This window comes from Bactrocera tryoni, chromosome 4, assembly GCF_016617805.1.
Source record: "Bactrocera tryoni isolate S06 chromosome 4, CSIRO_BtryS06_freeze2, whole genome shotgun sequence".
Taxonomy (NCBI): Eukaryota; Metazoa; Arthropoda; class Insecta; order Diptera; family Tephritidae; genus Bactrocera; species Bactrocera tryoni.
The window spans coordinates 52578896-52603814 of record NC_052502.1 but is presented as its reverse complement, the minus strand read 5'-3'; the positions used below and the strand labels follow the sequence as shown (position 1 = coordinate 52603814).

Sequence of the window (24919 nt, the reverse complement as noted above, 5' to 3'; positions counted from 1 at the left end):
ACTTTACCATGCGAGAGTATAAAATGTTCGGTGACAGCCGAACTTAGCCCTTCCTTACTTGTTTTCTAATCTGTTTTCTAATACAAGTATATTGAAAGCGAAATCGTTAAGCTGACGTCGCGTTTATACGCCATGTAATTATATGCAATCAGTGCGGGCGTTCATGTTATATAACAACAACTCGCTTCACAAACTCAATTTAAAATCAACACCCACACGGCTGTGTATTTATAATTTGTTGGTGCTCTTGTAAAGCTTATTTGCTTGTTGTTGTTGTGGGCGCACAACATGCCTTCTAATAACATATGATTCTCAGATTGCTTTTGTTGTTGTTATGGCATTTTCAATTTATTAGGTTTATTGTATTTTGACAGTAATGATAATTGAGGTAATTACCATAAATATTGGTTTCCTAAAATTAAGTATTGGAGTTTTTAGTAAATAGGAAATACTTCGAGTATTGATTTCTGAAATATGTGCCAAAAAATATGTATGTTTGTATTGATGGATGATTCTATAATTTTAGTGCAGTGAAAACAGGCGAAAAAAATCGCAACAGGCTTCTAAATAATCCGACCAGCTTGATCTCTAATGTAGATCTCGGGGAAATATTCTTTTACAATCGTTTAAAATTTTAGGTATTATTTTTTGGTATCAGAGCTGAATTTTGAGTTGAGTTTTAAGTTAATGGAGGAATGTTTATTATCAGCAAAGAACATTTTTTGGCATTTATTTTTTTAAGATTATTTTTTTCAAATGTTTGCCGCGGTTACGTCTTAGATTTGTCCATCCGTTGAGTCCAATTTTCGATGACTCGTTCGAGTCTTTCGACTAGTAACTGGCGAGTGACACGCATGATGTTTTGCTTCAAGGCCCGAATCGAAGCTGGATTGTCCGCATAGACTTTGAACTTTACATATCCCCAGAGGAAAAAGTCTAACGGTGTGATATCTCACGATCTTGGTGGCCAATCGACCGGCCCAAAACGTGAAATTTATCTGCCAACCGAAGTTTGCTCTCAATAATTCCATTGATTGTGGGTCGATGTGTGAGAAGTGGCGCTGTCTTCTTGCAACCATATGTCGCCGAAATCACGACTTTCAATTTCAAGTATCAAATAGTCGGTTATCATGACGCGATATCGGTCGCCATTGACGGTTATGTTCTCACCGACATCATTTTTGAAGATATACATATAGAACGATGATTTCACCCGGTTCCCAAACCACACAAAACCGTTGTTTTTTCTGAATGAACTGGCCGCTTTTGGATCTCTTCAGGTTGCTCTTTGTCCCAATTGCAATTTTGCTTGTTAACATACTCATTGAGCCAGAAATGAGCCAAACCGCTGAACAAAATTTGACTCGAAAACGTCGGATCTTCATGGAACTTCTTGGTTGTGAGCTCATGAGGCTATAAAATATAAGGTAGAAAGCGCTCATAATATTTCAAAGTCACACACAGTTGGCTAACACTTTTAGTTCCCTCCAGAATATTACTTGTTCTCTGCCCTCGTTGATTTGGTATAATTAAAATGCGCATGCGCAAATGCTGTTCCATATTATTTGTCCAAAATGACTTTATGTGTGTCATAACCTAACTGTAGAATTGTGCCGCTATTATTCACGTTTTGCCATTTATGTAACACTGAGACTGAGACCTCATTGTAAGCCGCGGACGTGCTGCGCACCTTTGACTGCATTTAATGCTTCCTGACTTGCCGGCTTGTGTTTTTGCCGACGTTTTTCATTCACTACCCATTTTTGTTATGCAAATGAATCGAGTTGAGTGAGTGAGTTGCTCGGGAAATTATGAGTTTATGAGTGCCTAAGTGAGTTGACTGCTTCGAAAAGGTTGAATTCATAATATGGTTTCAAATCCACGAAAATACAGGGTGGCACCTATACAGTTTTTTATGAAATATGTACAAATTTAACACTGGGAACTTTTTTTCATTGGAAATTGTTCTAATTATTAACGATTTTATGTGATCTGTACTTAGCTGTTTAAGAATCTTAAGAAATTTATTGAGAGCTCTTAGTGAGTTATGTTCTATAAGGTATTTAAAAACTGTGAAAAAGATGGCGCTCCTCAGAATCATATGAATCAAGAATTTCTAAAAGTAAATGTTTTTTTTAATTGTAAATTTTTTTTTGAACCACCCTGTGTGTCAGCTATAAATGTGCATATAACCAACTAAGCGTCTTTGAGTGTTCACCGGGTCATGTAAGCGTGTTATTGTTTGCTTTTTTGCCCACATTTTGGTCAACGAACTGAAGTTACCAAGAAAAGCCACTTTGAGGCACTCTTTTTGGCCTTTGTTGTTGTACATTTGTGTGCTATAAAGCTGTTTACATTTAATCAGTTACAACTTTTGTTGTTGGCGTGTATGTTGTTGTGTTTTTGTGCGGCTTATTTGGCTTGAATGAAGTGTCTACTTTTCGCAAGTTGTTTTCTTTACAAGAGTTTCGCAAAATAGTACCACCCTGTTCACACCGCGGCTTGTCTAAGAGTAAGCCGTGTTTTCGTTTAGTTTTCCTACATAATTTTCGCCATTGTTTGAGAACAATTGGTATGCACCTGACGTCTCATTAAGTTGGCATTGAAGCTTTTGGCGACAGACCAATCGAATGAAAGTCGGACTTAGCGGTTGACGGCGTTAGACAGCAGTCAGTAGGGGCCAGCTATTGGCGGGAGCAAGAGCAGCGCTTGAACTGAAAAAAAAAAATTCAAAACAAAATTTAATTAAAAACCTAAAAGAAAATTGTGTAGCCATTGGACGTGGCTGCCCAAGCGTATTCTTACAAAAACAAATTTACTTAAAATGTCGACAGCAATTTAGAACTTAGCACCGTACGCACTTAAAAAAACATTTGAAGTTTAGAAAAAATATTTGCAAATAAAAAATGCTTAAATACAAATATATACCACCACACAAACTTAGATCACAATCACAAAATCCCACACCGGAACCCACGCCACGCCTCAGCAACAAATCCGCACAATCCATCTCACCGTACATTCTGCAAAATTCCAGCGATTACTATGGCAGCGCCAATTCGCTCGGCAGCACACCGCAGAGCCTGCAACGCAACACGGATGTGCGCGGCTCCAATAACTCACTAACTTCGTCCGCGGGTGGCACAATACGTTCGCGTAAATCACGTAAAGCGCCCGCGCCGCCCACGCCGCTCGCCAAGGAATTATTCCCAACAGCCACACCACCACCACCATCGCCCTTGGTTACGAGCGTCAGCGCCAACACCACCAGCGATCGTCAGACCGACAGCTCCAAAACATCCACACCCAGTTCCAGCACTGTCGGCACACCGAAGTTGGGTCGTAAGAAACGACCCGCGCCAGCTCCACCAAAGCCCGCGCGTCTCGATCCCAGTTTACTACCCACAGATCCGCCAGCAGCAGCAGCAACACAGCACACAAATGGTACGGCGCCAAAAAACTCGTTTAATTACCCTCTGCAAAGTGAAACATCCGACTCGAAGCTATCCGACGAAGAGAAAGCTTTGTTGGAGGGTAACAAACAGTTGTCCATGGACAGCATGCGGTCGACGATAAGCGCCGACGATGAGTTATGCACGAGCCACGAAAGTCGGCGCAGCTCACGTCGTCTCATACCGCTCGATGCGAGCCTCTTGCTGGATGATGATGACGAACACTTGAATGCGGACGCCAACGCGGATGCCGACGGCAGCGGCAAGTGTGATGATGCGAAACAGAAGCAACAGCTATTGCGTTATAGCGAGCAAGAGGAGACAAATGTCGTGTATCGACGTGTGATTGTGCCGCCCAGCCTGGAGACGCCGACACGCGAGACGAATCCACTGCTCGACAGCGGCTCGCACGATCGTCAATTGGAGAAAATGAAAGATAACAAAGAGGCGCAGAATCGCAATCGGCAATCACAAATATCCGCTTCATCCGGCGCCGAGGACTGCGACATCACCTCGACGCCCTACAACAAATCAGCGCATGGCAAATGGAAGCGTCGCAAAGGTCCAGCTCCGGCGCTGCCCATACCGCCGCGTAAGGTGTTGCAAATGTTGCCGCTGCAAGAGATACGTCACGAATTGGACATCATTGAAGTGCAGCAACAGGGACTCGAGAAGCAGGGTGTTATTTTGGAGAAAATGATACGCGATCGCTGTGAGGGTCAAAATGGTGAGCTCTTGGGCGCCAGCGCCGCAGTGGAGGATGCAACCGACGGCAAGAAGCCGAGCACAAGTGCCGGCGCGGAAGGTGTGCAGAACTCGAAGGAGGTCGAGGATCTCATATTGCAGTTGTTCGAGCTGGTCAACGAGAAGAACGAACTGTTTCGTCGACAAGCCGAACTCATGTACCTGTGAGTATTAACTAAAATCTAATTGTTATTTCGCATGCTAATTAAAGGCTTAATTAATTTTAATTAATAGTACAATTATTCACTTGTTCAAAAAGTCATGCAAATGCTCAAGCAATCGAAAAAGTTAAAAATGCAGACCAATCGAAAAGCTGGTAAAATTACGTTAAACGTTTTCGGTACAATTTGGTTAATGGTGCTGGAAAGAGAAAAGTGTTTAAGTCTGATTTAAAGAAAAATTTTAAAAACGGTATTTGTTCATACTTCTGCAAGCGCTTTTAGTTAAATATTTTCGGCACAGTTTAAGTCTCGGTACTACAAAAAATCTTTTAAGCTTATTTTTTATGGAAAACAATATTTAAATTTTTCAATTCCTAGCGACTATCTTAACATAATGAAGATCAAAAGAGCTATTTGGGTACATTTTCGGTACTAAAAAAAAGTCCTAAGTTTCTTTTATGAAAAACATCAGTTACATTTTTCAATTCCGATTTGAGGTTAACTCAGTTCAATCAACACTTTGCGGTAATTTTCTTCCAGTCTTCGGAGTTTCACCAGAATGACTTTAAAATTTCGGTACAGTTTAGTTTTTGCGACTGCACAGAAAAAAATACTTAAATCTTTTATTAGGTTACAATGATGATCTTTACCATTTTTTTTAATTCGAGATATCAAAATTTTCATCCGCGCCGAGCCTTTTCACCCTGAAACCCCTTAAATCATACATAAGCGTGATTTTTAACTATTTTTTTTAACTAATTTCTTGGTTTAAGTTCTGAAACTGACTTTGTAATTACTTTTCGGTACCCACTAACCCTTGATTTAGAGATAATTCTCGATATTATAGTTATTTCTTTATTCTCCAGCATCCTCTATTTCATTAATAAAAAATTAGACATTTTTTTTCATAACCCCATTTTTGCTCAAGTCAACTTAAGCACTTTTTTCTTTTCAACAAAAAATTACAGAAATAAATCCATAAACTGCATAGAATACAACTTTTGAAATAAATATACTTGAGAAAAGCTTTAAATAAGTCTCTTGTATATCTTTCTCCCTGAACAGACGCCGCCAGCATCGCTTGGAACAGGAGCAAGCCGATTTGGAGTATGAAATTCGCGTGCTGATGGCGCAACCGGAACGCAATAAAACCGACTCGGATAAAGCGCGTGAAGAAACGCTCATAGCACGCTTAGTAGAGGTGGTACAGTTGCGCAATGAGGTCGTAGAATGTCTGGAAATGGATCGACTGCGAGAAGCCGAGGAAGATTTGGTAAGTTTTGTAAATAACCGACTTCAGGGATTTTATACTAAATAAATTTGAGTAAATTTACTTTTATCTAAATCATTAAATGTGATAAAAAATTAGCTTTCAGTGGTTTTGTAATGTTCGTATTATTTTTAATTTTTTTTATAAAAAAAATTTTGTTTTTTTATTATGTACCGATTTCTTGCTTCGCTTCTAATTTTTGCGAAAATTTAGAAAAGCTATGCAAATGTAAGTTGATTTTTGATTTAAAATAATTTAAAAAGGGTGGCAATCCCGCTAAAAGTTTTATTTAAAACTATTTTTTTAATTCCAAATTTAGTATCCATTACGACTTACAAACTTTTCTATTATTATAGTTTGTTAAACTTTTTTTAATTAGGTGGCCACTCAATAAAAATAAAATTAAATAATAAAATTTAAAATGTGGTATTTTGAAATTAAAAATTAAAGTTTTAAGTTTTATCCAACTTTTTTTAAATTAGGTGGCAGCTTCATAAACTTTAAATTTAAAATTTTATTATTATGAAGTGTTTTAAAATCGAAAAAAGTAGTATTTTAAAATTGATAATTTAGTATCCACCATAACCTACAATTTTTTTCTGTTATTAAGTTTTATCCAACTTTTTATACTCTCGCAACAATGTTGCTAAGGAGAGTATTATAGTTTTGTTCACATAACGGTTGTTTGTAAGTCCTAAAACTAAAAGAGTCAGATCAAGGTTATATATACTAAAGTGATCAGGGTGACGAGTAGAGTCGAAATCCGGATGTCTGTCTGTCCGTCCGTCCGTCTGTCCGTCCGTGCAAGCTGTAACTTGAGTAAAAATTGAGATATCATGATGAAACTTGGTACACGTATTCCTTGGCTCCATAAGAATGTTAAGTTCGAAGATGGGCAAATTCGGCCAACTGCCACGCCCACAAAATGGCGGAAACCGAAAACCTATAAAGTGTCATAACTGAAATTTGGCACAAGGGATCGCATTAGGGAGGGGCATATTTGGACGCCATTTTTTGGAAAAGTGGGCGTGGCCCCGCCCCCTACTAAGTTTTTTGTACATATCTCGGAAACTGCTATAGCTATGTCAACCAAACTCTATAGAGTCGTTTCCTTCAGGCATTTCCATATACAGTTCAAAAATGGAAGAAATCGGATAATAACCACGCCCACCTCTCATACAAAGGTTATGTTGAAAATCACTAAAAGTGCGTTAACGGACTAACAAAAAACGTCAGTAACACTAAATTTTACGGAAGAAATTGCAGAAGGAAGCTGCACCCAGGCTTTTTTTAAAAATTGAAAATGGGCGTGGCCTCGCCCACTTATGGACGAAAAACCATATCTCAGGAACTACTCCACCGATTTCAATGAAATTCGGTATATAATATTTTCTTAACACCTTGATGACATGTACGAAATATAGGTGAAATCGGTTCACAACCACGTCTTCTTCCAATACAACGCTATTTTGAATTCCATCTGATGCCTTCTCTGTATAATATAGTACATTAGGAACCAATGATGATAACGGAATAAAACTTTACAAAAATACGGTATTTGAAAAATATGTAAATGACTTATAATGAAATCTCGATTATCACTTTATCATGCGAGAGTATAAAATGTTCGGTGACACCCGAACTTAGCCCTTCCTTACTTTTTTTATTAAGTGGCAGCTTAATAAACTCTTTAGAATAACTTAATTTCGTTTCGTTTAGTACCCACCACAACTTACAAATTTTTCTATTATTAGTATATTTTATCGAACGTTTTTTTTAATTAAGTGGCAACTCAAAAAATATTCTTATATGGCAACCTCTTCAATTATATTTTTTTATAATTTTTAAACATTGTTCCTAATTTAAAAGCTTTCAAATAACAATTGAAAAAATGTTTTGTTTTTCATAATTACTACAAAATTTTGTGCCACCCTAGTTAACCGATTTAGTTATTAATAAGGTGGCAACTCTACAAATATTTTTTGTGCGTCGTGTTTCAAATAATTTCCTTGCATAGTTTTGAAAAACAAAAAAATATGTATTTTGTTAAATTTTTAATGCAATAAATATGGCAACCTCTTTAATTATAATTTCTTATTGCGTCTACACATTGTTTCTAATATCAAAGCTTTCAAATTAAAATTGCAAAAATTTTGAATTGAATTTTTCATTCATAATTTCGGTAGCATTTTGTACCACCCTAGTTTACAGATTTATATTTTTATTTATAGTGATTAACTAAATATTTTTTAATATCTTTCACAGAGCATTAAACAACGCTTAGAACTGCATACCGCGCAGCGTGAAGAAGACACCGACTCGCGGAAAATCACAGCAAAACTTTCCAAAAAGGAAAAGAAGAAGCAAAAGGAATCGAAAAAGCTGAGCAAAAGCAAGAAAATCGATGCGGACAAGGTTCGTTAAATAAACTACTTTCAGTCCAGTTATATAATTTTAAATATAATTTTTTTTGTTTAAAGGACGCTGATGAATCCGAACTAAATATGGATAAGCAGAAATTGAAGAAGAAGAAGAAGAAATTTCTCTTTTAAGCCCTGACTGAGACGAGTTTCCGGCAGTTGATTTAAGCGTACCACTTGCAGCCGCCTTGTGATAATACTATGACAAAATTATTTTCGAAAAAAACTGATTTACTTGCGCTAAAATCCTAGTTTAAAAAAACTTTAAAGCACTCAACAAGCAGCGTGTCTAAAAAATGCGACTAGAGAAATGTCCACGCTCGCGCAGCCAAGAAATGAATTCCATGCTCGTAATTTTTATTTAACTTTTTAATTTTTTTTCCAAACATTCATTGGCTTTAATTAAATTATAAATGAGATGATGAATTATTTTCAAATTTTATTTTTGTATTCATTCCTAAACCGAAATCTCAGCATTTGCACTTTTAAAGGCCTGTCTTCAATTATTATTATTATTTTTTAACACAAAGAAATGAAAAATGGATTACTAAGCAAAACTATTTTTAATATTTACACACATACATATATACACACACAGTGTTACTTGCGTAATGTTAATTAAATCTAAGCTTACCTATACATATACATATATATATTAAACAAATATTTTGCATGTATTATACTGTTAAATTAAACTAAACATAAAAACATACAAACACACACTTACTTGCATTTTCTTTTCTACACTTATTTGTTAGTTTTATTGTTGTTGTTTTACTTTTATCAAAAGGTCACATCACTAAAATGTAAAATAAATCATAAAATCTAAGGAGTTGGCAAATAGTTGGTGAGTCAACAAGTTTTGTAACCTCTGTGTATATGTATGTGCACTTACACACATACTTATGCACATTCATGGAAAGAAGTGTCAATTACAGTTAGCGTCAATGCACATGTGTGCCGCCCGTTAATCGGTTTTACCATGCAATGTTACTTCACACAAAGCACTTACAAACATTTTGATTCACATATTCATACATAGGTTTATGTATATCTACCATACATACATACACTCAAATGAGCATACGCCAATCAATTTATAAAGAATATATTTTATGTTACTAAAATAAATATATTTCGTTTTTATTGCGTACTTTTGTAAATTTGTATAACTGTATCGTATTTAGTAAGCTAGATGTGGTGCATATAGGAGTGGTGAGTTGGAGCATCTTTAGTTAGCTAAGTTAAGATCAAGTGTGACCAGTTTAGAAAAAGTAATTATTGTGTGACGAATTTCTTCTTCTTTATTAGCGTAGACACCACTTCTGCGGTTACACCCGCGTTAACAACAGCGCGCTTCCTTTTCGCTGTTTGGTGCTAATTGGAGATTCAGGTCCTTCTCCACCTGGGCTTTCCAACGGAATGTAGGTTTTCCTCTTCTTCTGTTTCCCCCGGCGAGTACTGCGTCGAATACTTTCAGAGCTGGAGTGTTTCATCCATTCGGACGATTAACTAGTGTAACCGCTGTCTCTCAATTCGCTGTACTATGTCAATGCCGTCGTACATCTCGTACAGCTCAATATTCCTGCGGGCGCGGTATTAACCGTTACCAATGCGCAAAAGACCATAAATCTTCCGCAGAATCTTTGTCTCAAAGCTTGTACCGCCGAGTCATCAGATGTTGTCATCATCCATGCGACTACACCAATACAAGTATAGACAGCAAGACGGCAATAATGAGTGACTTATAGAGTCTGGTCTGTCGAGAGAGGACTTTAATTCTCAATTGCCTACTCAGTCCGAAGTAACACCTGTTGACAAGAGTTATTATACTTTGGATTTCGAGGCTGACTTGTTGTTGGTGTTAATACTGGTTCCAAGATAGACATAATTGTCTATGACTTCGAGTTAATGACCGTCAATAATGACGTGCGAGTGCGACGACTGTTTGTTTGATGACAGGAGATATTTCGTCTTGTCCTCGTTCACTATCAGACCCATTTGCTCTGCTTCCTTATCCAGAATCCGAGAGAAAGCAGAACTAACGGCGCGGATGTTGAGGCCAAAGACATCAATATCATCCGCGTACGCCAGCAGTTGTACACTCTTATAGAAGATTGTACCTTCTCTATTCAGCTTTGCAACTTGTATTAGTTTTCCAGCAATAGTTTGAAGAAGTCACACAATAGAGAGTCCCTCGTCTGAAACCTTTCTTGGTATCGAACAGATCAGAGAGGTCCTTCCCGATCCTGACGGAGCTTTCGGTGTTTTTCAACGTCAGCTTACACAGCCGTATTAGTTTTGCAGGGATACCAAATTCAGACATCGCGGCATAAAGGCAGCTCCTTTTCGTGCTGTCGAAAGCAGCTTTATAATCGACGAAGAGGTGGTGTGTGTCGATTCTCCTTTCCAAGATTTGGCGCATGATGAATATCTGGTCGGTTGTTGATTTGCCAGGTCTGAAGCCACACTGATAAGGTCCAATCAGTTTGTTGACGGTCGGCTTTAATCATTCACACAATACGCTCGATAAAACCTTATACGTGATATTGTAGGGTTCCCTTTTTTGGATTGGGCAGAGCTCACTTAAATTCATTCCAATCGTCGGGCATGCTTACGTCTATCCATATTCTACAAAGAAGCTGATGCATGCTTCTTATCAGTTCTTCGCCGCCGTATTTGAATAGCTTGGTCTGTAGTCCATCGGCTCCGCCGCTTTGTTGTTTTTCAGACGGGTAACTCTTCGTACTTACGCATAATGGCCTCTCTCTTTTTTCTGCCTGCAAATGCGTTTCGCTTCCCTCTTAAGCTCTTGGTATCTATCCCTTCCCGCACGTGTTGTGGTCGATTGTAACGTTGCGAGGTAGGCAGTCTGTTTTCTCTTCCACTGCGACACGCACTTCGCGTTGAATCGTCATTCGTAGTACCATTGGTACCCCCGGTTTGCTGGAGAGTCCTGCAATAAGACCTGTTAGTACTTTTACTGAATCCATAGGTTATTCCTATCAGGATGACAAACTAATCGTACGTGGAGTTTGTTATAAGAGGTATTAAAGTGTGAAGTTTCCCGTTTCACAAATATCACTCAAAAACTCAATGTTGTCACTTTTGAAGCACTCATTTAAGGGAAGAATACTTGTTGTTAGTCTTCAACTTTATCACGCATTGTATGTTTTTTCTCTGACATTATGGTTTCATTTTTAATATTTTTTTATTATAATTTTGAAAAGTAGCTGAATATTTTTATTTTTTAAATCAGAAAAACATAATAAAAAGTGTCTGGTGTACAAATTTAGCGTAAACCGAGACTTTACTACACGAAGCGACCGAATCTAGCCGAAGCGGCCCAAAATTCATGAGTGTGAACTAAATTTATTGTTTATGTAAAATTTTGCAAATCAGAATTAAGAACTTTTTTATTTTCGAAAGAAAAAACGCAAGCTATTAAAAGAGAACGAAGAAAGGTGCGATAACGAAAGGCATAAGCACTTACACGATTGACATTAGCAGTTACGCAACACAAAGATGTCCTATCAAATAAAATCGACACCATTTTTTCGACGCATGGTTAGCACCAGTAAAAAGAATGGCCAGCTACAGCGTTTAAAGGAGGAATATGAACGCATCAAAGACTTCAACGATCGCACGATTGAAATGAAGATGCGACAGGTGCGTCTGAAGCGACTCTTTCGCGAAATCGAAGAGATCAAAGAGACATCATCACAATGGAAACGACGACGTGTGGCGCCCATGGATCGTCTACGTACGAACGAGGAGATACGATGTCGAGACCTTGGTGAAGGCTAAAGAGCTTGGCAAAAGTATTCGAAAATGAATGCGCTGGTCGATCGTTGTTCGTCGCGTCTCGATGCTGTGGCATCGGGTGCCGCCAAATCGGCAGTATGTCATCGCGCATGGGAGAATTGGAACGTAAAGCACGTTCCGATAAGCGCGCTCAGTTACGGCAACGATCGTTCACGTATGAATATACAAAAAATCTCAGCAACTCAACGCAAATCAAATACTAAAACCGTTATTAGCGCCGGAACAAAGAACTCAAGGAGTTGAAAGATAGACTCAAGAATCGTCTTCAATTCGGTAATTCGTGTTCCAGTCGCAATCTATCTAAACTTAAGAAGATGGCCACCGCAAGGCCACTGAAAATTAAATCTTTGATCGAGTTTGGCAAACTAACGGAACACGAGACATTGCAATGCAAGATCATACGTGATTCTGGCGGCTGGAAATGCCGTCGATGACGATCAACGATTACATCGCGCCTACTAAGACCTTTGAGGATATGCATACGAGTCGATGCGCTTGGCGGCATGTCGGATGTATCGTCCAAAACGATGAGGATCGACGCATACGTGCGCAGCAACGTTGGCGCAGAAAGCTGGCGTTACTCGTGCGTCATCGTTTCGATACGTTCTTACGACGTAATGCGCCACCATTGCGTGATAACAGTGATACCGGTTCGGAGGAATATTCGTTGCGCGCCATATCAGATGAGCACCGGTTACCGCTTGGTAGCTGCGTAAACAAAGCTTCGCCACCAGATTCGAAGCCGAGCTTCAACCCGGTAGTGCTACTAAGCGTTGAATCGCTCGATCCAATAGAGGGGTCAGCCGCTGCCCCGATCCTGGTTCACTGACAGCGAGGCTAATTCATTATCGATATATGACAGAGTCTAAGCAGTAACGGAAGACCGTCGCAAAGTACACAGACGTATGTGAAAATATTGGAACCATTTTACGCGAGCCGCCGGTAAGAAAGCTGTAGAGCTTAGCGTTGAGAGTTTCGTAGCATTTTCGAACATCACGCAGCGCCAGTAGCTGAACTTCGGACGTCGCGTTCTATATTTTGTGCACAATCAAAGCAGTCTACAAAAGTATATGAGCATCTATTGTTACGCCCGGAAAGAAGCGTGCGTTCACTATGTTTCGATTACATAAATATTAATTCTTCCATTTTCAAAAAAAACTTCTGGCCTTTCGCAGTTTGGCACATGTCCTCTCATTCCTGATTTATTGTGCTAAGTTACAATGTTAGTGCATTTGAATTTGATGCTATTTTCTCCACCAAGTCTTCAGCTGAACTATGCCGTCGTCGTTCATTGCAAATGGATCTCAGTCCAATTGGCTCCCCGGTATACCGTAGCACACAGTTCATAAAACATTTTAGTTTGGTAATAAAAAAATATATTACAAAAACAATTAAAAATTAAAAATGTGTATTTATTTCATAGAGTTTGGCGGAAATGTAGGTTATGTTAGATGAGGTAATGACCACACGTGTACTGCCTTATGTATGTAGTCCTTTGTGAAGCCGTAAAAATGAAGAACTCCCGAGGTTGAACTTATAAATTAGCAAAACACTTAGTAGCCGAACCAGTTTGGTGGAATGCCGTAAGGTATGCGCTCCCAAACGCGGGCAAAGAGATCTTTAGATCTCCTGCGATCAACCTTGGGTCAAAAGGATTTTGCGACTGCGCAAGTACCGATGGTGGCGAAGTGCTGGCCAATTCTTCCGCGAAGCCCATCCATCCAGTAGCAGACCACAAGAGGATGTACGGAGCACCGATCCGCTCCCACTTATCGACAAGTGAAGAGCATGTGCCTTTGATAGCGCTCATCAGCTTACAATTTCCTGCGATTCCTCTATGGCCTGGTACCCATACCAGTTCAAGGTTAGTATCGCCGCTCTGCTATCGATGAATGGCGACTTCTCTAAAGGAAGCTGCATTCCAGATCAGCAGATCTATTGTTACTCGATGGCTGCAACTTCGGCTTGGAAGACGCTGCATAGTCAGAAACTGAAATTTTGGAGTTGATGCAGAGCTCGACAGTATACCCTTTACCAACTTTCAGTAAAATGAGTAAGTAAAAAATTTTGCTTTTGGACACTTTAATATCAGATTTACCAACCCTTTAATCAGCTTTAGTGGACAATAGAGAATTGATGGTAATAACCGCCAGTTCCCTAAAAGAAGATATACATATAGAAAGAAAACCCGAAAGGATCGGGTTCAGAAAATGCTCTTTTTAACTCAGCTCTGGCGACCATTAACGTATATTTAAGACAATCAAAATCTGGGAAAAAAGTATAAAGTAAAAGTAAATTAAAACCAGAAAGCATCACTCAATAATAAAAGTAGTTAGTCTACTCAGCTACTGATAGAACGCGCTTAAAAAATCACTGTGAAATTGCAAAGTTCCAGCTTCTATTCAGAGGATTTTTAACAAAATAAAAATTTCTCGCATTCTTTACCAAAACATTTTATTACGCCTGTTTTTCAGAAAAATTAGACAATATCGCAATCATACTACTAAAACAAGACGGAACCTAAATTCTGAATGGTACACAACCCGTTGTGGCTGTCAGTTGTCTTTCAAACAATCAAAACCAACCACCGACGCTGAGATATCACATCAGTTAGAGCAACCGCATTTAATTATCCGATCTAATTCCTTATTATTTGAAAAACAAATTAAAATATTCGGTGTACATGTTAGAGCCAAAAAAACATGTTAGTGTAAAGTAGAATTAATAAAAATATTATAGGATAGAAAACGAATTATTTTAATGAAATTTTTTTAAAAGCAGTTCCAATCAGTTGTAAAATAAAATAAAATAGACGAATTTTTCTTTAACACTTTCAAAAAATAAAATAAATAGCCAAAAGCAAACAAAATCGAAAATTGTAAAAGTAAAACAAATCTTATTTATTAAATCTAGGTACTAAATAAAATAAATTTAGTTCAGCATAGAGTTTGAAATACGTTAGTTACAATCAATCAAATAATGTATTAAAAATATTATTTTTCCACTTACGGACAATGGCATGCCGATTCCGGACAGTTGGGTGGATAGCGCAAGCAGTTCGTTTCACACCAATTATCCATGCCAGGAATGGTGCGGAATGCTGGCGCGGCAATACATTTCTGGTCACTGCAAAGAGAAAAAGTGAAAAAAAAAAATTTTATAAGTAATGATAGCGCAAATATTTATTAAATTCTAACAGCCGATGAAAAGTTTTATATACTTTAGAACAAGTCGGCTGGTAATTCATTCGTATCTTTAAACAGTTTTCTCATTTAACTCATTTTATCTTTTAATCGTCATTTATACCAGTTGTTTATTCGTTTCGTCACTCTATATGTATTGGCAGGCTTTGGGTAAATTTGCGATTCTGAATAGTGTTTGGCTTTTAGTAAATGATTTCATGTTCTAACTGCTGGTTAAAGCCGACGGTTGCCATCACTTACAGTGGAACAGTGAAGCTGTGTCCATAACAGGCTGGTAGTGATTAAGTCACGAATTATGCGAATAGCATTGTCTGTAGCCTCGAAGTTAGTTAGGTGACTGTGACAGAATGAGTAGGAAGTTTCTACGTCGATTTTCGACATTGAAATAAACATTTAAAACTTGTCATTTGGAAGCTAGGCATATTACTACTGAAATAAATGTTAATGCTCCGAAGAAGATATTTTTAGCGGATTAAAATGGCTTTTTAACGTAAATCCACTATCATTCAAAATAAAATCGTCAGTATGCTTCCGAGTCTAGGGATTTCGTGATCTTCTTCAATTTGCTTTAGTAGCAGGCGTCTTTTATTTAACAGTAAACAGTTGAAATGCCTGAAAAATGATAGCTGAGAAAGTTGGAAGTTTGAATTTTGTTGGCAAAACTTATCACATAAGTTAAATGTTTCTAAGACAAGCACCCAAATTTCAAAGTACGTTTTCAGAAAGAAAGTCATCTAAAAATAGTAGTGTCTTTCCATTAACGGGAAGCGAAGTTGGCGGAATTACTACAGACTCAGTACAAAATCTTCCCGAGCCAGTGAGACAAAGAGTAGCATCGAGAATATTGCTACTGCTAGCGCAAATCAGTCTCACACACGTCGTTCTCAAGCATTGGACATCTCTGTGACACCATCGTTGCAAATTTTGCGAAAAGATCTTGACCTACATGCTTAGAAGCTAAAATTGACGCAAAAACTGAAGTCGCTTGACCACCAGAATCGTCGAATGTTCGGGTAGTGGGCTGAGCAACAACTTGAAAATGATCCGGATTTTCATCGAAAAATCATCTTCAGCGATAGGCTAATTTCTGACCGAATGGCCTTGTCAATAAGCAAAATATGCGTTATTCGCAGCAATCCACACGTACTCCAAAAGTCACCATTGTATCAAGAAAAAATTACGGTTTTGTGTGGTTTATGGGCCGGAGGCGTCATTGGGCCCTACTTCTTCCGTTATGATCAAGACTGGCACGTTACTGTGAATGGCAATCGCTACCGCGCAATGATAAACGAATATTTTAGCCCGAATTGGATGATATGGACTTGTACAACATGTGGTTCCAACAGGACTGCGCAACAAGCCACACATCAAATGTCACAATCGATTTATTGAAAACAAAGTTTGGTGAATGTGTTATTTCACGAAATGGCCCAGTCAATTGGCTGCTTGAAAACCGTCGAAAACTGAATTCAGCGTCTGGACTTCTGCAAGCGTGGTGGCCGTGGAGAAGAAATCGAGTTCCATACATAATGGCATCGAATGTATTTACACAGGAATAAACTTTTGCAGCGCTCTTATTGAAAAACCCGTTAAAACTAAAGTATTCTTAGGGCAATATGAGATATGGATAAGTATTAGATCCACACCTAATTTTGCCAGCATCATTTTACATGAATCTTTCAAATTAACCGATTCTTGTAAGTGGCAACCCGAATTACAACGATTCAAAACAAAAACATTTTTCTTTCTTTTCATTTTGAAAATATCTACGACATTAGTTTCTTTTTCAAATCTTTTATCATATTTATTATTTTTGTTGGTAAGTTTTCTGATTGTTCCAAATTGACCGCTCTAAAATTCTGAGTCCAAATCAAACAATGTATGCGCGCGCAAAAAACGACAAAACATATTCAAAACCGGTAAGTCCAAGCAACTTTTGTGCTATTATTTATTTATATGCAGAGCAATTTTAAAACTTCAACATTTTCCATTAGCAAACCCAAAATACGTTCCAAAAATCGTAAAAAAAAATTGTTTTCAGAAAGTAGACATTAGAAAAGTGCTCATGATTGAAAAAATTGTGAATGTGAAATCAAAAAAAAAAGAAAGCAAAATTTTTGAAAATACTATATTAAATCAATTAATTGAAAAAATATAAAAAAAAAACAATTCAACACTTTAAAAAAGATAATTTTTATTATTTTTTTTTTCAAAAAATAAATAGACGGAGTATCAAAGCGAATGGACAATGCCGAACGTGGTGAATAAAGCCAAGCCGAGCCAGTTGATGAAAATGGAAAAGGAAAATGAGAATAAGGATTTGCGGCGCAAGTTGAAGAGTCTTAACAAAGGTGAGTAAGCAAGTTTGTTACCAACAATTTCCACCACCCGAACTTAGTACTGATTTCAAGTGACTGCAGTAACCTTTCGTTCGCTCTCAGAGCGGTCACCAGGACTGGCCAACAAAGAAACCGTCTGGGATCGTTTGAGCCGCGTCAAGAAGAGCGCCAGTAATGAGGGCAATTTCCTGCTGGGCTCCAAAAGCCGAACGCTAATACCGACAGCGAAGAGTACACAACGTCTACAGCAACAACAACGCGCGGCGTTGCATCGTACGAATAAAAAACCATTAACGCCGAATACAAATCTCAACAAACGCGTAACGGAGAAGAAATCAGTGAGAAGAATCAAGAGCAAAGCGACGTATTTACATGATCTGGATTTGGATGAGAACGCTTTCAATTGTAAGCGCATTAAGGAGATACTAACAGCACGCAGTATTTGCAATTCGAAGACTTCTTCGGAGGAATGCTCGCTGAAGCAGGTGTCTGCGCGTTCGGAGAACGTTAGCTGCTTGCTGAATGATAAGCTGAACACCGACTATGAGTTCGAGGACTCCGAGATGGAGAAGCAAATAGAATCACAGGATTCTTTGGATGACTTTGTGATTGCGCCATTGATGGCAGTGCCCACAACAGATTCGTTGAATATGAGCGCGACAATTTCGTCGAATTTCCGTTGTCTACTGGACTGTAGACAGAAGAATATGGCGCCCGATGAGATAGCTACGATAAAGAATGTGGTGAAAACGGATGAGCGACATCGACAACTGCAGCCAAACGACTCCATACTATTCAAAGAGATACTTAAAACACAATTGAAGGAGATCATACGTCAGGAGACGGTTGTAAAGTCGGCGTTGCATAATCTAAACGATCATCCGGTGGTGAGTTCACCAACGACTGTAGCCATACACAAGCCAGTTATAACGCTGGATGTGGAGCCCAAAAAACAACAGGTAGATGTGATCTTCAAGAATGTACCCACACTCGAGAAAGAGATCATCATCTTGAAGGCGTTGGGCGAGAAATTAGAAGCCACCTTGAAGCGCACTGTCTCTCAGGGTGATATCAAGCTGCAGGAACTGAATAAGCTAGCCACAACGCTCGAAACAAAGTGGCACATCAGTCACCCCGACAATTTCCAATATGCCTGCAATGAGTTCCTTTCGATGGGTGTGCGTCGTTGCATCGGCATTGTGCAAGAGTTTCGCATGGAGCACAAGACTATTGTAGAGCTCAAAGAGCAAGCCAGCCACCACTTTTATCTACCCTCCAACAAAGACAGCACCGAACTGAAGCGCACCTCCTTTAAGCGTCTTAAGGAAAACCCCGATTTGCTGATGCGTTACCTGAAACCGAAAAGCACACTCGTGCCGTTCAATGTGCTGGAGCAGGACCCCTGCTTTTTCAATAGTTTCCTTTATAGTCCCTGTGTTATAGGAAGTTTGGAGAGCTCGTTGTCACAGCAAAAAGATTTGCGCACTGCAGAGCCTGTACAGAAGACACCGTCAAAGGAAGCTGGCGATAGCGCTCGTAGCGCTCGTAGCGCTCGTGTACCTTACAAGTATGAGAAGGAGCCATTGAAGATCGAAGAGATACAGTGTACGCTCAATGATGCGCTCTACAATGCACAACAACAGGCTCCGGGAGGGTCAGTAGTGAAGGCCGAAATTTCAACGACTTTAGAGGAAAGAGCGGTGAACACCTCACGCATACGCATATGTGTATGTGAAGCGCCGATACGTGGACGTAAACGTCGACGCATACGTCGGCATCATACGCCACTGTCACCGGCGAATAACCCGGATCCGAAGAATAACATCTTCAAAACCATACTCGTGGGCAGCGTACAAATATCGGTGTTTCTTCTACTCATCATGGCAATTACATATCCGGATGTCAGATGTTGAAGTGCTGGGGGTTAAGTAGCTCTAACGATCAAGCGCATTTATGCTTTCTCTCTTGCAGTCTCGTTCTCGTCATACCAGTGAATTCTTTATTTGTATTGCTTAGTTAGTGCTTTTCGCTCGTTTGTTCGCGTTTATATGTGTATTTCGAAGTAAATCTGCTCGGCCAAGATGAATGTAGTTCAAAATTCTGATTGGAGAGGAAATTGCAGAAGTGGAAATATCTTTGGGGTCTGCTTTGGAGAAAGATTTTAATTTCTGTAATTTCTTTTACAACAACTTTCGGGTGTATGACATTATTTGTCTAAATATTTTAATGAATTTTCGAAATTTGTGCAGTAAAATTTAATGAGTTCTTTTTATAGAAAAAAGTGGTGTTTTCTTCATGAGACGACATTTTTTTTTTGCCTAAAATGGTGGAAGGTTTTTAATTAAGGACAGGCTGGCTCTCCCTTTCGACCATTTCTGGGATCAATTTCCCCCTCCCGAACTTGATACTGGTTTCATGTGACTATAGTAACCTTCGTTCGCTCTCGGAGCGGTCACCAAGCCAGACCAACAAAGAAACCGTTTGGAACACAGCACAAAATGCTTAAGAGATCATTGGAATGTGTGGATTTTTGTTTGGAGTAGAGCAAAATAATAATAATTATTAAACTTGATTTTTTGTCCATATCCTCATAATTGTTATAATCCCTGCTTTAATCAATGGTTATTTTCATTATTAACCACCCTAATATTGATTTACTATATTTCTGTATGAAGTCAATTCTTGTCATCACTCTTAGCCAAGTTCTCAACAGTTGTTCAATATATTCATAGCCAACTGAGCTGACAGATGTCGCTATAATGCCAACTCTTCATTGCATAATTTTAGGCTGTAGTAAACTACTTTGTGTGAAGGTTTGCAATAAACAACAACAACTCTCACATGATATCAACACTGTTTGACAAAGTAATATTTTTTTTGAAATAGTTATATTTTGTATTTGAAATCATGAATTAAAAATAAAATATTTAATTTCCTAAAATGTTTAATGTTAATGGTATAGTTTCTAGGAATATAATATACAATTTTCTATACATACATTGATAATCTATTTAGCTTGTGTTAGTTAATGGATAAATTTATGGCTAAGAGTAATAAGGTACTAAAAAGAGAAGAACAGATGGAAATCAATAACGAGGCAGATATGACAAAAGTATGATAAGACTAGAACTAAGGACTTATTACATAGGTCCAGGAATAATATTTACAAACTTACAGCTACGGGAGCCTTTGTGAGGACATGGGTCTGTCTTTAAGACTCTTTTATATATGCCTCAAGCTGCACACGGCTTCCGGTCTAAGACCAAATATCCTCTGGGTTTCGAAAAAACATACTGGATTTGAGACCCGCGACGTAAAAAACACTCCTAATGAAAAAGACGCAAAACAAGAAGTGCGATGAACGGTACAAAGACTGAGAACTCGGATTCGTAGTGGAGAGAGACTCCGTCGCCGAGTCCTGGCATTCACCCCGGTGGATGACCGTCTGGTCACAATCTGCATCAAAACTAGGTTCGTTAAGACAGCGCTGATTTGCGCCTATACCCCGACGAAAAAGTAGGACGATGTGACCAAAGATGTCTTCTATAAGCGCACCCATGAGGACTGCCTCCGTCACGATGTCAAAATCATGATTTAACGCCGGGGTGGGCAAAGAAGGTATTTTTGAGACAACAGTCGGTAAATTCAGCCTTAAGGGCCCGAAATGTGGTTATCTGTCGTACTACATTTCTGAATAGGAAAATTCACGAGGCTATCTGTCTGTCTCCGGATTGCAAATCCACCAACGAAGATCGACCATGTTGTGATAGACGGAAGACACGTCTCCCAGGTCCTAGCATTCTCTCGGATCACTATCTTGCTGCAGCGAAGATACGCACTCGCCTCTGTGCAGCAAAACCCGCACGTCAACAAACACTAAGAGGGTTCGACGTCAAGAAGCTGCAATCACAATAGACAGCCGAACGATTATTTGCTCAACAAGCTCTTCAGGTACAGCTGCAAATGAAATCATTGGTATTCGGAAAGGGAAAAGAACAGCTGATACGATGGGAGTGCCGTGTTGCAGTGGAGATAAAACAGACTACCTATCTTGCAACGCGTCCGGGATAGAATAGATACCGAGATTTGAAGGAGGAAGCGAGAAGTATTTGCAGTCAAAAAGGAGAGAGGCTGAAATGCGTGAGTACGAAGGGCTTGACGAGCTGGCCGACAGTTGTAATGCTCGAAAATTCTACGAAAGGACCGGAGCATACTCTTGTAGAACACACAGATGTGATCTAGTGCCTGATGCCTAGAGCATACTAAAATTATGAAGGGAACACTTCTCCAGCCTGCTAAATGGCAGTAAAAGAGTAACATCAGGAGATGGTGAACCTGATTTCTCAATCGATGACGAAGAAGTTTGAATAGCACACCGTCTGAAAGATGCCACCAAAGATGTAAATGAGCCAAAATGGCAGGCGAACTGATACGTCGTCACATTATCTACTTGGCTTCAACGTCACTGACAGATAGATGACTTCATTTCGTCTATTTTGAAAACCAGCATTAACACCAACAACAGCGTCAGCCTCAAAATCTAACCCAGAATAATCCCTTGCCAACAGGTGTTACTTCGAACAGAGTAGGCAATTGAGAAGTAAAGTCCTCTCTTGACGAACAAAGACCAAATTCTACAAGCCACTCATCATTTCCGTCCTGCTATATGGTGCAGAGGCCTGGACGATGACAACATCTGATGAGTCGGCATTACAAGTTTTCGAGAGAAAAGTTCGACCGAAGATGGTCCTTTGCGCATAGGCAACAGCGAATACTGCAGCCAATGGAACGATGAGCTGTACGATATATACGAAGGCATTGACATAGTTCAGCGAATTAAGACTAGGTTATGTCGTCCGAATGGTTGAAAATTCTCGAACTCTGAGAGTATTCCCCACAGTACCCGTGGGGGGCAGTGGAGGAAGAAGGAGACCTCCACTCCGTTGGAGAAGGATTTGGCTCCATTTGGAATCTCCAATTGGCACCAAATAGTGAAACGTAGGAATGACTAGCACGTTGTTGTAAATTTGGTTGTAAACGCGTAAGCGGTGTCTATGCAAATAAAGTGGAAGAAAAATATGAAAAGGAGTGCTATCTACCTTGTTTTATGTTTCTACAGGGTTTTTCCCGGAAAGAAATAAGACTAATTTTTTTCCGCCGCTATTGTACTTCGGAGCGTACCGACTGGATTCGGTAGAGGACGTTCCTAACTAACGAACGAGCGGCTGGTCAGTTGTCTCCGAGCACCTGGTGAGCCAGGACAGACATTTTCGCGCGACGAGTTTCTGTGAGTGGAGCAAGCCGAAAGTGCAGCGTTCGTTAGAGCAAAGGTACGCGATTAAATTCTATGTGAAACTCGGTAAACAGAGACGTTTGATATGATCAAGCAGGCTTATCCAGATGTTGCTTTAGCAAAAAGTGGTGTTTTTCGTTGGCACCAGGACTTTTTGGAGGGCCGAGAATAGGTCGCTGATTAAGACCGTGCTGGCAGACCTGCGACTTCGACAAAGACCGACAATATAACTCGTGTGCGCAAAATTTTGAACTCAGACCGTCGACTAAGTATTCGTTTAATTGCCCAGATGATAAATTTATCAAAATCTGCGGCTCAGCGACATTGTGATGACACTTGAACATACGCAACGTGTAAGCGCGAAGATGGTCCCCAAAAGTGCTCATTGACGATTAGAAATTTTGGCGAGTGGAAGTGTGATAAGAAAATTTGAAATCTGCGTGAAAGTGACCTAATTCTTAATTAAGGTAATCACAGATGTAGCGCCTCCTGGACGTTTTTTGTTTCCTTGCCTGCAAAGGCCTATGAAAGGGTAGCATTTTGAGACGACAGAGGGGATCAAAGCTGCATGCACCTCGGCTCTCAAGGTTATTCCGGAGAATGCCTTCCGTGACGCCTTCAATACTTGGAAATCGCGCTGGCAGCTCTGCATCACCGCCGAAGAAGTCTATTTTGAAATAAATACATTTTTTTAAATCGACTCAGTCCTATTACTTTCCGGACAAACCCTGCATAATTATTTTCTATATCGTTTCGTTTAGTAGTTTTGAATATCACTGTTTCATGAATGAAGATTATAAGAAGGGTAGTCTCAAATTCGTGTAAAGAGAGCTACTTCTCTAAAACAAAGTCTATATTACAAAGAAAACCACACGTCTCGATCGTACAATTGGTTTATTAGGATGGATTCTTCTGCTTAGAAACCTGATGTCTCTTCTTGTGAATAAAAAAAATGAGTACAGTTTCTTTTCTTTCTGGGTTATAACGGATGATCCAAGTAGAGATATTTTTTTCAATACCATTCTTTTGACATATCAAGCGTAAGTCGGGTAAAGCTTTGTTATTTTCGTGTTATTTTTGTGTTGTGTTGTTTGGCATATCATCATGGAAAGACTCAAACCTGAACAATGTTTACAAATCCTTCAACTTTATTACGAAAATTCACGTTCTCTAAAGAATGTGTTTCGCGCTTATGGTCAACAAAATCGGCCAACAGAGCGTACTATTTGCAACACCATCACCCATCTCGAGAACCGAATAAATCACTTCCAGCACTAATTGAAAAAAATATATAAGGCCGTAGCTGAGAATGAACTCGAAGACGGTGGAGAGTCGATTCGGCGCCGTTTCCAGCAACGTGGACTGACGTATGAAACGACTAGGGCTCTTGAAAAGTTTCAAGAAGATCCGACGTCTTTTAGCCGAAATTTGTTCAGCGATGACACCCATTTCTGGCTCAATGGTTATGTAAACAAGCACAATTGACGCATTTTGAATAAAGAGCAACCTGAAGAAACTCAAGGGCTGCCATTTTATCCAGAAAAATAACGGTTTTGTGTGGTTTGTGGGCCGGTGGAATCATCGGGCCATATTTCTTCAAAAATAATGCCTGTGAGAACGTAACCGTCAATGATGACCGTTGACGCGTCATGATAACTGACTATTTGATGCCTAAAATTCAAGTTCGTGATGTCGGCGACATTTGATTTCCACAAGTCGGTGTCATTTCCCACACATCGCATCAATCAATGGATTTCTTGAAAGAACATTTCGGAGAGCAGATAATTTCACGTTTTGGGACGGTCGACTGGCCACCAAGATCGTTAGACTTTTTCCTGTGGGGATATGTAAAGTTTAAAGTCTAAGCGGACAATCCCCCTTTGGTCCAGGCCTTGGAGGAAAATATGATTTGTGTTATTCGCCAGCTACCAGTCGAAATGTTCGAACGAGTCATTGAAAATTATATTCAAAGGGTGGACCATCTGAGACGTGGCGGCGGCCAACATTTGAAAGATACTTCAAAAAATAAATGCCAAATAATGTTCTTCCAAATAACAATAAACATTTCCCATTAAATTTGAAATTTCTGTTCTTCTGTTGTCTTCAAAAAAGTAGGGAAACTCAAAATGTATCACCCTTTATTGTGTTCTATACCTTATATGACGAAAGCGTAAGTTCAGTCAATTGTCTTTGGAAACATTCATTAACGATA

General features: G+C 39.2%; 2 protein-coding genes and 1 pseudogene across 3 annotated transcripts; all 3 read left to right on the top strand.

Annotated features, from left to right (window-relative positions):
• Nucleotides 1-2865: 2865 nt before the first annotated feature.
• On the top strand, nt 2866-9200 carry LOC120775290 (MICAL-like protein 1). The gene is made up of 4 exons (XM_040105406.1): nt 2866-4360; nt 5423-5630; nt 7893-8042; nt 8108-9200. Exons 1-4 carry the CDS (start codon nt 2907-2909, stop codon nt 8177-8179), a joined length of 1884 nt encoding a protein of 627 aa, XP_039961340.1. The 5' UTR covers nt 2866-2906; the 3' UTR covers nt 8180-9200.
• Nucleotides 9201-11476: 2276 nt separating this feature from the next.
• Nucleotides 11477-12741, top strand: LOC120774601 (annotated as a pseudogene).
• A 4121-nt stretch (nt 12742-16862) lies between these two features.
• Nucleotides 16863-19651, top strand: LOC120775211. Of its 2 annotated transcripts, none has more exons than XM_040105276.1 (3): nt 16863-16994; nt 17300-17426; nt 17496-19651. In XM_040105276.1, the coding sequence occupies exons 1-3, from the start codon at nt 16953-16955 to the stop codon at nt 19325-19327; spliced, it is 2001 nt and encodes a 666-aa protein (XP_039961210.1). In that variant the 5' UTR covers nt 16863-16952; the 3' UTR covers nt 19328-19651. The 2 variants fall into 2 exon arrangements, with proteins under 2 accessions (XP_039961210.1, XP_039961209.1); XM_040105275.1 differs by having other exon boundaries at nt 17487-19651.
• Nucleotides 19652-24919: the final 5268 nt, after the last annotated feature.

What these genes read in the sequence shown, in the direction of transcription:
- LOC120775211 (XM_040105275.1), top strand. Translation starts at nt 16,953, where the DNA reads ATGTATGCGCGCGCAAAAAACGACAAAACATATTCAAAACCG. An exon ending in ACAAAACATATTCAAAACCG is followed by an intron (nt 16,995 to 17,299) that starts GTAAGTCCAAGC and finishes AAAAATAAATAG; the next exon opens with ACGGAGTATCAAAGCGAATG. An exon ending in GTTGAAGAGTCTTAACAAAG is followed by an intron (nt 17,427 to 17,486) that starts GTGAGTAAGCAA and finishes ACTGATTTCAAG; the next exon opens with TGACTGCAGTAACCTTTCGT.
- LOC120775290 (XM_040105406.1), top strand. Translation starts at nt 2,907, where the DNA reads ATGCTTAAATACAAATATATACCACCACACAAACTTAGATCACAATCA. An exon ending in CAAGCCGAACTCATGTACCT is followed by an intron (nt 4,361 to 5,422) that starts GTGAGTATTAAC and finishes CTCCCTGAACAG; the next exon opens with ACGCCGCCAGCATCGCTTGG. An exon ending in GAGAAGCCGAGGAAGATTTG is followed by an intron (nt 5,631 to 7,892) that starts GTAAGTTTTGTA and finishes TATCTTTCACAG; the next exon opens with AGCATTAAACAACGCTTAGA.